The sequence below is a fragment of the Coregonus clupeaformis genome, chromosome 16 (assembly GCF_020615455.1).
Source record: "Coregonus clupeaformis isolate EN_2021a chromosome 16, ASM2061545v1, whole genome shotgun sequence".
NCBI lineage: Eukaryota > Metazoa > Chordata > Actinopteri > Salmoniformes > Salmonidae > Coregonus > Coregonus clupeaformis.
The window spans coordinates 38,406,518-38,421,107 of record NC_059207.1 but is presented as its reverse complement, the minus strand read 5'-3'; the positions used below and the strand labels follow the sequence as shown (position 1 = coordinate 38,421,107).

The 14,590-nt window shown below is 41.1% G+C and overlaps 1 protein-coding gene across 2 annotated transcripts in view; it reads left to right on the top strand.

The window, feature by feature from the left end:
- The window catches only part of LOC121584781 (transmembrane protein 132D-like), a 47,258-nt gene that overhangs the window by 12,087 nt on the left and 20,581 nt on the right, over positions 1-14,590 (top strand). For both annotated transcript variants that reach the window (XM_041900892.2, XM_041900891.2), the window contains exon 3: positions 11,717-11,854. In XM_041900892.2, coding sequence (XP_041756826.2) covers positions 11,717-11,854 — 138 coding nt within the window. The remainder of the gene's footprint in view (positions 1-11,716; positions 11,855-14,590) is intronic.

The following is a 14,590-nucleotide window of genomic DNA, read 5'->3' as shown; positions in this document are numbered from 1 at the left end:
ACAGACGGCAATTCCACATTGGTGCAATGTAATTTCATTGAATTGACATTCAACCAGTGTGTGCCCAGTGGGAAGGAAGGGAGTGTTTTGTGACACACAAGAGCAACTACGGGTTAACCCTCGATCTGATTGAATCGAGCCTCTAATTCTAGAAAGAAGATAACAAGCGCTGGAGTAAAGCAGAGTCTATATGGAAACTAGTGACACGTTGCCACTTATCAAACCAATCCATTTTTTTGTATGGGTGGAGTTGGCTGGCAGCAGACTGGGCTGTGGGTGAAGCAGGCCAGGTACTGCTGGCAGCAGACTTGGCACTGGAGGAAGCAGGTTGGGTCCATTGCGTAGTCCTCAAAATCAGTCTCTTCCAAGTCAGGGTCCATTTCCTTCATGGCCTTCCCTGTCTGCCTGAGCAGGTAGTCCACACACCAATCAGCTCTCCTGAAAATAAAAAAGACAACAGAATGCAAAACAAGAAAAATAGATGAATATGATTACGCACAATATCTTAATCAAATCAAAACACAGACACGTAGTTTTGTTTCTGCCATGTTTTAATGGATGTAATGATATTAGTTAAGAAATGACAGTGTGTTATGTACTGAGGTTCCTCTTAAAGGCTGTAGAGGAGGAGAGCTGGTGCCCTGAGAGACAGCAGGCAGTGATGGTCTTCACAGAGGCTGTAGCAGAGGTGGTCTAGAACATTACATTTACGTCATTTAGCAGACACTCTTATCCAGAGCGACTTACAGGAGCAATTAGGGTTAAGTGCCTTGCTAAAGGGCACATCGACAGATTGTTCACCTAGTCGGCTCGGGGATTAGAACCAGCGACCTTTCGGTTACTGGCACAACACTCTTAACCACTAAGCTACCTGCGAGTTGGTCTTCACAGAGGCCCGTAGCAGGGCTGGAGAGGGGCCGGGAGAAAGGGGAAATTATAGAAGATTATTATATAACCTAATATGAAAATGATTTGAGGGTAAACAGTTTTAAAAACAAATATATGATATGAAAAGCTGATAGTCCAGGAGAAAGTTGGAGAAGGTTGGCTAGCTAGCTACAGTTCTGTCTCGATCGTGCACTGTCTGGACGTCGTTCCAATAGCGTCGCACGGTCGCACCCCTCCATCTTTTGAAAGATGGAGGAGTGCAAGATGGAGGTGTGTGATGCTAAAGGCTGTGTCTTTCTTCCAAAGAATGAGAAGCTATACATGATTGACTTTTGAAACATGGACATAGAGATGGTGATTGGACATGGTTGACAGCCTAACGTGAGTAAAATTTAGCCATAAGAGAGTCTGCTAAATGTCAGAAATGTAATGCAAATGTTTTCATGTTTTCAAGTTATTTCGATAAAGTACTAGAATGTGTTTCTCTACTACTTCTAGTTATTTAAATATCTTATGTTTTTCTAATGTCGAACTCATTTGTGTGGCAACTCATTTGAATGAGATTGATTTAAATCAAGTTGACAGCTGCCTCTCTCTTCCTGTTCCACTCCCATGTGTTGGAATCTATGTATATTTAAGCAGTGGGGCTGAAAATAAGCCTTTTCCCTGGGTTCTCTCTCTCTCCCACCCACCCCAGTGCCCATGTATCTTAATCCCTGTTGCTCTAGTTTGAATCCAAATTGCCTCTTGCTCACAGTCTCTCCTCACTCACTCTGCCTCATGGGGTCAATGGTCACATAATAACAACAAGGAGAGTAAAGAAATATTGTCATTTCTCTTCTCCTCTCATCTCCTCTCCTCTCCTCTCTCTCAAGTAATTTCTCCTCTCCCCTAAAACTCGAATTACCTTGCCTCTCATAAACAGAGTAGTACATCTGTGTATATGTGTATATGTCTGTCTGTGTACTGTTCACCACCCTGCCCACACAGCCTGTGTTCTAGCCCTCCTCTTCACCACCATGCAGCCAGTGTCTCTTCTAGTCTGGGGCTCAGCAGCTGTCTGGCTATTTTATCACTGTTCAAGTGTCCAATTAAGTCAGGCTTAATGCACAGTCATCAACATGATGATCCCAGTGGTGGTGATAGCTAGTGACAAGAGGACCGGAGATCTAGTCAGTGTGATAAAATGGTCAAACCATACCTGATAGTTTCCTTAGATTTCCATGAGATTTTGCAGGTGTCAACTCTCTATTACAGCTCTATAACTGGTCATATTGACAATGTAGTGCCATGCCATCACCTCCCTATGCTGCATGGTCAATTACATGAGGGGGAATCAGATTGCTGTAGGAAATGTGTTTAGTCTGTGAACCATGAGCTGGCTAGTGGACAGATTGAGTTGGCAAAACCCCAGATCACAGCCTATTTTTTTAGGCAATGATTAAATGATTACATTGTGATGATATCTGATCAAACACCATTTAATACAATTTTCTCTGATAACGTGTGTTTTATTCAAAGACAGCCTCATGGATAAAAACCAATAAGCTTTCCTATCCGGTGGATCCAGTCAGTGGGCTACCGATCATTCATCTGTGTGACAAATAGGACTTTTTCATCCCATTTGCTGTGTTTTTAGTGCTGGCCATCTGGTGTTAACATTGCCCTAAAAGTCTCTCTCACTCCCTAAACTGCCCCATAAGAATGACAAGCACGTCATTGATGACTGGCGGAGCATCAGAGTGGCTGAACGATGGTTATTTGCTTGCATAATTAAAGATTGCATCTGTTTGAGATTGCATTTGTGTTCAGTGTTGGCCCAATGTCTCTGCAGTGATTCATCTGTACAGAGCCAGGGATGTAAAGGCAGAGTGAATCAGGGGGAGGATTGTAACCCCTGGGCAGCAGTAGAACAGGTGGGCCTGCCTGCAGAATGGGTCTTACTGGGAATACTGCACTGGGTCAAATGACCATGGGGAGCATCATGCCCATGCTGACTGATGTATTAGGAAATGTTTTGTATATTCATACAATCATCCATAGAATCATATACATACATTTAATGATTGTGTTATTGGTATTTTAACAACAATATTGGTACTATTGGTCCAAGAGTGGCATTTCAGTATTCACTAACAGCAACTAAAATGCTGAATTATATGGCAAGCTATTCTACATTTAAGACTGTTTGCTTGATTTTCAGGGTCTTAGCCATTATTCACTCTCTATTATGTCTAAAACAAATAAGGCTTAGAGAGAAGAGAAAACAAGCACAAGGGAGGGTTTGCTGACCAGGGGCCGAGGGCTGCCATGAGTGTGTGTGACAGAGGTGAGGGAGGCCATGGCTTCCTGTGGCAGTGTGGTTATAGGGAGGTTGGGTGGTGGGGCACCGGTATGCAAAATACACAGCGTTAGTCCACCACCCAAACCTCACTTGGAGAGAAGTGAGATGGATGGCAGGTGCAGCACCTGAGAGCTGCTTTTCTCACACACTGTCAGTTCCAGTCTCTGGGCCAATCCATCTTCCCTGCCCTGGTGCCTTGGTGCCTCGTCCTCCTCCTGCCTCCACAGTCAGCGCTGGCTAACCACAGCCACTGACTGCTATGGTTCCTGCAAAAAAACCCTCCCCCTATCGCCATGGGGTTTCCCACTTAGAGCCCAGAGGGCCTGGAGCAGAAAAGGCTTCAGATAGATAATCTTGTAACAATCCGTATTTATTAAGTAAACCCTACACCAGTTTTTTTTTACAATCTCCAGTCCTCAAGTACCCCCAACAGCACACATTTTTGTTGTAGCCCTTGACAAGTACACCTGATTCAACTTGTCAACTAATCATCAATCATCAAATTTACTTTAGACAGATGGCAATGTTGTCAATAGCTAGCAAAGTTCATCAAAAATAGCTAGCAATGCTAACGTTAGCTAGCTAAAATTCGGTGGTCTCCCCTCAATCTTAGCTAGCTAGCTAAAGTTATACTGCATCTGGCAATCTGGCAACATCACAATGACGACAAAAGGTTTTCCTACTAATTATTTGCCTCATTTAGGAATGTCATTGTATTTCCAAGCCACTGTAATGCGCTTTAGATTAAATCTTCATCAGCGCCAATTGACACTGCATTGAGTAGAACACTCAGTCGTGTGTCAGTCCTAAAACTAATGTTCAAAACAATATTATGGCGAAATGTGCAACCCATGAATAGCATGAGTGGGTGGATTTAGAATGCCATTACTACATTACCTGTTCTCAGAGGTGTTCTAATTTGTTATTACAAGAAATGTGTCATCAGCAGTGGCGGCTCCTGAAAAAATTCTCAGGGGGGGCAATTTTTCTGATGATTTAGGTGACCTACACACATTTTAAAAAATATATGTCCAGCAACAACATGAAGACAGGGGCAGCATATAAGTCAATGCCAGAAGCATTTATTGACTGATCTCAAAAGTGTTGGCTTACAAAAGCAAAATAAGTTATCACAGTAAAAATAATCAAGGGTGTTCTTTCACATTCCTCAACACTGCATAAACAATATGCATTTCCATAAACAAATGAAATATCAGCTGAAAATACAGCATCTTGGTATTTGTTCAGATTGCAGGATCAACAAGAGCTTTTACCACATTTTTTGCCTCATGGTTGAATTGGAAATATGTGCACCTGAGCATAATTCACAACAAGCAAGCAGGAGCTTTTGATAGAGGCTACTGAAAACATTGATGCAAGTTATTGGTAATAAGAAATTTTTATAGACTTCCATATTCTGCCCTCTTCTATAGATTTGTGAAAATGAACAGTGATAGACATTTTGCCTGAAAACAGAATTTGAAAATAATTTATAGAAAAGGTAAACACAGCTATCTGTATGGCTTTGTAAAAATGAACAACCATATTCTGGCCAATTGTATAGATTTGTAAATATGAACAACCATATTCTGGCCAATTGTATAGATTTGTAAAAATGAACATGAACAGATTATTATTATTTTTTTACTTTTTTAAAAATGAAAAATAACTATTTTAAACAACATCAACTGTGAACTGATTTGGGCGTGTGTGTGTTACAGAGACAGACAGGGAGGGACAAAGAGAGAGAGAGGCTACATTACTTGTACTGAAACTGTTCTCTTCTCTCTTTCAATGCAGCAAAGCGGTCAATGACTTTCTCATTGAAATCAGGCATGCTGAGGACTAGTTCCCTCTCCATGGAAAGCATGGCCAGTGCATTCAGACGTTCCTGGCCCATTGAATTTCGCAGGAATGTCTTAACTCGTGTCAAAGTTGAGAAACATCTCTCAGCTTCAGCTGTTGTCATGGGAGTAGTTATGAGGATGTTCAACAGAGTCACAGTCTCAGAGAACGTCTCCTGGAGGTTGTAGCTCATGAGAACCTGGTACAGTGCCAGTGCACCACAGTTTGACTTTCTCGTCGTCGGCAAAAAGACCGTTCAGTCTCTCCAAAAGCACACTGGCGATTGAGACTGAGGTTGATTCCGAGATGGGAAGGAACTCAAAAAAGCGCTCCTGCACTTTGTGGTTGCTATCTATGTACCTCAGCACAAGCACCAGCTGTGTCTGTGTAGAAACATCCGTGGTCTCGTCAGCTTGGATAGCTACGAAGTTCGCCGACTTCACCTCCTCCACAATATGTTCCCTCATGACCGCTAGCATACACTCCAGTAGCTCGTTTTGAATGGTCTTTGATGTGAACTTCTTTCAAAGAGACAATCGAGTTGCACTGAACGCTAGCCATCTTGAGTGAGAGAGTAGTATGTGAATTGATTGACGCTGCTACCCGCTCTTTTCTTAGTTACGTTCATGGTTATGTTACGTATGACGAAAGCGCGTAAGTGCAAGCCCTCAGAAACCCATAGAGATTGTATTGAAAGCTCTGATATTTGAAAAAAATAGATTTTACATTACAGTCTATGAGAGACTTCTGGGGCGATTTTCAACCTGACTGAAATCGCCCCAAAAGGGGCGTGGCCATTTGAAGCACGACTTTAGCCTGATTGGACATTTAGTGGCAGATCAGACGTCTAGATTAGAACACTGATAACTACTGTTGCCGTGATATAATTGATTAGAAAAAAAATCCCTTCCTTTTCCCGTTTGGCAGTGCGTCGCCCATATCGCCCTAATGAACACACCGCCCCTGGTCATCAGTACATCTTATTTGTTTGTAATACATGCCATTTCAGTGATGGCAAATAATAGCATTGTTGGTATTACCACTATGACTCCAGCAAAAGTGTCAGAATGATGCTGTGACCTGTTCCTATAGTTACTGCTAAACTAACAGAAGTTCATGTGGAGGCAGGATGTTATGGTTTTTATCTCCAGTTATGGATTTTAAAAATTATTTTTAATGGCTTTTTTATCTTCAAGTACTGTTAGTACAGTATATTACTATACCTTTATCCCAGAGGTTGTAGAGGCCTCAAGATTACCTGTCCTCCTGGCTCCAGGAGTGTTGTTGTGTCAGGAAAGATGTATGGTGACAGGCATATCCCCTTTTACCCAGTCACCCCCACTCACAGTCTCTGTCCCCCTGTTAATCAGAGGCTGCTGCTCTGCTCCTCTTCTCCCCTCAAAGCCTATCAGTCACCTGTGCCTTTGTTCCTGCTTCCCCCTGAGAACCTGCTGGTTCCTGCTATCAATAGAGTGAGGGCCCCTCTCTGACAGTACAAAGAGAGGCAGGTCACCTACACACACACACACACACACACACACACACACACACACACACACACACACACACACACACACACACACACACACACACACACACACACACACACACACACACACACACACACACACACACACACACACTGTGTGACAGACAGACCACACCACACCACACCACACACACAGACACACACACCACACACATGCACACTCACACACACACACACACACACACACACACAAACACATTGAGCACTGTGTTGGTGACTCTACCTTCACCTTCACTGTATTGCCCAAATTGACATTTTTGCTGCTTGCAACTCTTTTTAGATTATCCCAAGATATTTCCTGACTTGCATCCAGCCCCTTTGGGGATGTGTAATTATCCTCTAATCGTCAAACCTTCCTTTGCCAGTCTAGTAAGTACTGTTAGCACTTTGTCAGATAGAGATTATAGCAGTAACATGGAAGGATCAGTGAAATTTTGCTGGAATGTATGAGTCCCTGTCTCACAAGTGCCACAAGTATGTCCCCTCACGTTGACAGAGAGAGGGAGAGAGAGAGGGAGAGAATGAGAGTGAGAGAGAGCCGAAGTCATTGGGTCATTTCAGTGCGCCATGTGGCAGCATCACAGGACAATTTCAGCAACCTCCATGCCAAGATTAGTTCTCCCTTGAGTTGTCAACGGTTGCATCAGATTTCATCTAGGAAGAGCTGATGCTCTTACACTACACAAATATGCATAGACACACACACCACACATGCACACTTATACACACACAAATCACTCACAAACACACAAAGGCAAATTACAATAACTCAAATTTGTTTTTAAATGGGATGAGTACATTTGTTTTTGTGTGTGGCAGTAGCGTGAGTACAGCATCTGTCTATGACCTTGGATGTACACCACCCCCCCCCACCCAGGAGGGGAAGTAGGGAAGATCAGATGGATGCTCATATCGTAGATTATACCCCCCCAGAGACCCATAATGTGCTCAGCATTTGTTTTACTGCCATAATGTGTATCTGAAAGAGTCTGGGATAAACCCCTGAGCAGCATTAGGCTACACATGATGTTACACATGACAATACAGGGTCCCAGCTAACAACAAACGTTCCCACAACTTTCGAGAACGTTCCCTTAAGTGTCTCATTAGGTCATTAGCTAAAATGTTCATATGAATGTTCCCGTGATGTGCAAGGAATGTTTCCCAGTGACCATTCCCTTAATGTCAAATATAATTTATCCAGAACGTGGTAACATTGTTCTCAGAACATAATATATGAATGTTCTAGACACGTTGCAAGAACATTAATGTGTCCAGTTTTCTGTCTGTGGGTTAGGAGAATATTCCATCAACGTCCCACCAAACATACACAGAGCATGGTTGCCATGTTCTTAGAACATAAGATATGAATGTTCTAGACACGTTAAATGAGAACGTTGCAAGAATATTCATGAGTCCAGTTTTTCGTGGGTTAGGACAATATTCCATCAACATCCCACCAAACATACACAGAACATGGTTGCCATGTTTTCATTCTAATAAAAAGCATGAGCTGGTGCACACCCATATAAATTAAGTGTAGAGGTGCTGACTAACGGTTAGTAAACTGTAGGCTATAGAAATAAAGAGTTGCACACACGATATACAAGCTCCCAGTAATGTATTGGGTAAACCACCAACGTTTCTACATCACTGTGCCTTCTTCAGGGAATATTCCATCAATATCCCACCAAACATACACAGAACATGGTTTCCATGTTTTCAGAACATAAGATATTAATGTTCTAGACACAATTCATGGGAACCTGGGCAAAAACAATGTGTCCAGTTTAAAGTAAATCTCAGCTCTGTTAAAAGTACACTCAAGAAAAACTTGTATTAATCATAGTGATTAAGGAGTATGATTAAAACAGATTAATATTCTACACCAACATTAGACAGCTATACAGAAAACCCTTAAATTGTTGAAATTAGTCAATCAAATCAATAATTAAAGAATAGTCAAATTAACTGATACCTGACACGGACATGGTGGCGTAACAGGAAGATCGGGGTACCATGAACCAAGAGGTTGTGAGTTCAAATCCAAGTTAAGGACATGTTGAATAATAATTACTGTATAAATGAAAATGCAATCATGTATATCAAATATGTAAGTTGAAAAAATTGTTCTACAGCTGCACCATCGAGAGCATCCTGACTGGTTGCAACATTGCCTGGTATGGCAACTGCTCGGCCTCTGACCGCAAGGCACTACAGAGGGTAGCGTGTACGGCCCAGCACATCACTGGGGCCAAGCTTCCTGCCATCCAAGACCTCTATAGCAGGTGGTGTCAGAGGAAGGCCCTACAAATTGTCAAAGACTCCAGCCACCCTAGTTGTAGACTGTTCTCTCTGCTACCGCACGGCAAGCGGCAAGCGGTACCGGATCGCTAAGTCTAGGTCCAAGAGGCTTCTAAACAGCTTCTACCCCCAAGCCATGAGACTCCTGAACATCTAATCAAATGGCTATCCAGACTATTTGCATTGCCCCACCCCCCCTCTTTTACACTGTTGCTACTCACTGTTTATTATCTATTTGTATAGTCACTTTAATAACTCTACCTACATGTACATATTACCTCGTCTAACTGGTGCCCCCGCACATTGACTCTGTGCCGGTACCCCCTGTATATAGCCTCGCTATTGTTATTTTACTATTGTTATTTTACTCCTGCTCTTTAATTATTTGTTACTTTTTTTTTGGGGGGGGTATTCTTTCTTAAAACTGCATTGTTGGTTAAGGGCTTGTGAGTAAGCAATACCTGTTGTATTCGGTGCATGTGACAAATCAAATTTTATTTTATTTTATTTGAACACTGTATGTTAAAAGCACTCTGTGTGAGCATCTCTAACCTTGTAAACAAACAAACAGAGCTGTGAATGGATCAGTGGTTCACCAGTCAGGGCCTTGATGGGCTTGGCAATAGTAACAAGTTTCTTTGGGACCATCAGGCGACAACTGATACACAGAAATATTCTTGAAACATGTCTAGAACATTAATATCTTACATTCTGAGAACATTGCAACCATGTTCTGTGTATGGTTGATGTGACATTGATGGAATATTCTCTTAACCTTCAGAAAATGGACATAGGAATGTTCTTGCAACGTTCTCATGAAATGTGTCTAGAACATTAATATCTAATATTGTGAGAACATGGCAACAATGTTCTGTGTATGTTTGGTGGAACGTTGATAGAATATTCTCCTAACCCTCAGAAAACTGGACACATGAATGTTCTTGCAATGTCCCATAAAACTCATCGAGAACATTAATGTTGTATATTCTGAGAACATTGTAACCACATTCTAGATAAGTTCTGCTTTACATTAAGGGAATGTTCTCCTAACTTTAACACCAAAACATGCTAAAAAGGTTCTCAGAAGGTTTTTGCTAATATAGATAGAATGTTCCCCTAACTAACAGAAAACTGGACACTCAAACATTAGTGGAACATTATGAGCAATATTACAAAAACATTCTCTCTCCCTAAAATTGTTAGCTGGGGTAAAAATACATTTGAAAAAGACCATGATTTTCACTAACTTTCATCCATATTTGACATTTGTATCTTAAAGCATAATTGAGAAATAATTCATTCATTTGTGACATTTTTGCCTTACCCAGGCCTCCTTTAAGGCTCCATAATGATTCATCTGTTGGTGTCATATGGAGCTTTACCGCTTGCTCTGTAATATGAGTAGTATTTAGATTTCAATAAAAATGTTCTTACTTTTTTTAATGAATATTGAAAATTGGATTTTACTATTTTTGACTAAATTAGCATAGTAGCTAATGTAACCAATCACTGCCCTCTTTTTACAACCATTCTGAATCCATTTTCACATTCACTCTTTTGGTAATGTTTACAAATTGGATCATAAGTCTAAAAGTAGCAGAGATCCCACTCTGGAGCCATTCAAAGCATTTTTCAAATAGAATTCTTCCAGCTCAATGTTCTATAAAAACATTGCCCGTAGAGTATATTATGTGCAACAGTATATTGAAAATGTTTGTTTATTTTCTTCAATATTCATTAATTAATGTAACAAAATTGTTATTGAAATAAAAATACTACTCATATAACAAAGCAAGGGGTAAAGCTTCATACCTACAGATTAAACATTATGGAGTCTTAAAGGAGGCCTGGGTAAGGCCAAAATGTCACAAATGTTCCAACTTCAATTCATTATTTCTCAATTATGCTTTAAGATACAAATGTCAAATATATGTTAAGAATGCTTCCACCAAAGGTCCCTTCTATTGATTACATTTTGTGAAAATCCCAAAAATCTTTTTTGTTCTAGTTTTGTGAGTAATCACCCTACTACAGTGATGATATTCAGCACTATAATAATATTTTATGAAGAAACAACTTGGTGGTGCTCCGTTTTTATAGAACATTGAGCTGGAAGAATACTATTTGAAAAATGCTTTGAATGGCTCTAAAGAGAGACAAATGAGTGCAGTGTTGTAATCCTGTACAGTGGGATGCCTCTCCTGCATGACATTATGGAGGTTTTCATGTATATATCTAACCTGCCTCCACTCTTACTCTACACTAACTCCCTCGTAGGACCTTTTACACTAGCCATTAATTGCAGGGTAATGTTTGAATTAGCATTCAGTTCCCTAGTGTGGCTGTCTACTGGAACAGTGTAAGTGTTCAGCTGCATTAGATAATGCTTATCATTTACAAATGAGAGGCCAGCAGGCCAACAAGCCATTAGTACACTATGAATAATTTGTGTACGAAACAGGAACAAAGAGGCCCATAGTATATGAGGAATACTAAACACTCAAAATGCATTTTTCCTCAGTCTATTGAAACCTATCCCCAGGGATTTGCCCAATCCTCTTAAATTACAGGGCTTTGCTATGAGCAAAATGGACTCTGATTGACTGAAGGTCTTAGGAATGAATCATTTCAAGGCCCCAAACTATGGGAGCCAACATCATGCTAGCTAGGTCCATTGGACTTATTGCTAGGTGTAGGATTTAGAGTTTACTTTCTACAACTTTACCTTGGTTTGTTTAACATGTGTCTTATTCCTGTGTTTCTCTTTTTATTGTCTCCATTCTTAGAGCGATTGTAAAAAAAGGAGTGTCGTTTCGCTCAGCTACACCCAGTAACTCGTTGCTGTGGGACATCACCCTGGACTCTAGAGCGGATGGCACCATCGCTGTTGTTTGTCAGAGGAAATCTGCCATATATGGAAAAAGGCAAGTCTGCTGAAAATACACAACAATCCCCCTAATAGACTGTCAGTGAACGCCATTAAACCCACCATGTGTTCAACCATTGGCTGGACCCTTCACATTTGGCTGCTCACAGACAGTTTTACACATACTCCTGAATAAGCATTACTGTACTGTATAAGGAGTTAAAGTCATGGATTTGTTAGTTAATTAATATGAATAGTAGTGTACATGATACAGAGGGTTAATGACTTCCATTTTGCCTGAGTAAGTTGAAAATAGTCTGCAAAATAGTATGTGAAACAATGAGTAGGCTAACGACTCAGAATAAATATCACATACTATTTTGTCTCCTGAGTGGCGCAGTGGTCTAAGGCACTGCATCGCAGTGCTAACTGTGCCACTAGAGATCCTGGTTCGAATCCAGGCTCTGTCGCAGCCGGCTGCGACCGGGAGACCCATGGGGCGGCGCACAATTGGCCCAGCGTCGTCCAGGGTAGGGGAGGGAATGGCCGGCAGGGATGTAGTTCAGTTGGTAGAGCATGGCGTTTGCAACGCCAGGGTTGTGGGTTCGATTCCCATGGGGGGCCAGTATAAAAAATTATAATATATATATATATGTATTCACTAACTGTAAGTTGCTCTGGATAAGAGCGTCTGCTAAATGACTAAAATGTAAAAATGTAAATAAACACTCACACATGATGCCATTTTGACTGGGGCTTAGGCTATCTGACCTGAGAAGACACCTTATGCTATACAAGCACTGGTCTACTGCTGGGAAAAGCTTAAGTAAATCTGCTTCTTAAAGAGGCCACTGTCCTCACAGGTCATTAAGTAGCGCTACGTCTTTAAGAAAATCTCGAGAAGTCTCTAATTGCTTATCTACACTGAGTGTACAAAACATTAAAGACACCTGCTCTTTCCATGACATAGACTGACCAGGTGAATCCAGACTACATCTATGATCCCTTATTGATGTCACTTGTTAAATCCACTTCAATCAGTGTAGATGAAGGGGAGGAGACAGGTTAAAGAAGGATTTTTAAGCCTTGAGACAATTGAGACATGGATTGTGTATGGGTGCCATTCAGAGGGTGAATGGGTAAGACAAAAGATTTACAGTGCCTTTGAACGGGGTAGGGTAGTAGTTGCCAGGCGCACCGGTTTGTGTCAAGAACTGCAACGCTGCTGGGTTTTTCAGGCTCAACAGTTTCTCGTGTGTATCAAGAATGGTCCACCACCCAAAGGACATCCAGCCAACTTGACACAACTGTGTAGAAATAGGGTTCTTAATGTTAGGAAGGTGTTTTTAATGTTTTGTACACTCAGTGTATAGTTCACATGAAATCTCTGAAAATTATTTTTCAGTATATTAAAGTGTTTCTGTCTCCTTTACTGTACTGTATGTTGTTAAGACTTTTGGCAAATACTAAACAATTATTAACATTAGACAGTAGCGGGCCCAGTCAATGTGAATATGTGGCTTTGTTAATACCTCTTCCGTTCCTAGAAGCTCAACTTGCATGTCCTTTTAAGTCTGTAGGATCTATTTCTGGTACCATTGCTGCTGTCACAAAGACATCTGGAGTCATGGTGCTCTTTTTGAAGTGTAACCTTTACCTTGCTTGAGGACAATACGCCAGATGTAGGAACCTGTCCATGCTGGAACAGGACCTTCCATTGACATTCCATGTAACTGACCAACTCTGTGACTTGGCTGACCTTTATGATCTGGTGTGGCTCCAGGTATTTATAGCCTATGAGATGTTCCTGTGAATTTAAAGGTGGCACATCCTTTGTAGTTTGTCATTTTAATTGGAGCATTATGGCGTCCATGATTGCATTGAGCGTAGCAAGCAGGATACACTTCACACTGACAAGGATGGAGTGATAGAAACACTGACCTGGTAAAATTAAGTTATTATTGGGTTGACCTATATAATTATATAATATAATTGGTCATTTAGCAGACGCTCTTATCCAGAGCGACTTACAGGAGCAATTAGAGTTAAGTGCCTTGCTCAAGGGCACATCGACAGATGTTTCACCTAGTGGGCTCGGGGATTAGAACCAGCGACCTTTCGGTTACTGGCACAATGCTCTTAACCACTAAGCTACCTGCCGCCCGACCTAATTTTCTTATTTTCTCCATGTAATGGGGATTAGTCCATTCTTTATCGAACCAGTTTTGGGGAACATATTTGTTGATGCAGAATCGTTTGTTAGGGATAATCCATCTAAAAATGTCATTTAATTTACTAGACCCCCTGCAGGGGCTGTCTAATGTCACACCACTTTGGGGATTTCATGGACTTTGTCTCTCAGCTTCCTAGCGCACTGTGAGTGTTTATGCGGCTATCTGGATATTAAGGAATTTTTAGCCTCTGTTTGACAATAGAATGCAACAGATCTTCCGACTTAAGATGGCCACTTAGTGAGAGTGCTGTCCCTTTAATAATCTGGGGTTTGGAGTACTTCACTGCTTCACCCACAAGAATGACAGAAGGCTATAATGGTGTCCCCCATCTCACTGTAATGCCAGATTAAAACAGCAAAATCTGTTTTAATATATACTTTAGGGGATAGAGACCCTCTTGCACATCTTGCAAACATCGGTTTGTTTGTGTTTCAGTGTGTTTTTGTGCAATATTCTAAGATTATTCAATTACAGTAAATCTATCTTTTTACGTCTTTACATATGGTGTGCAGAATTATGAAAGCTCTTAGAGAATAAATGATAGAGAACTCATCAGAAGT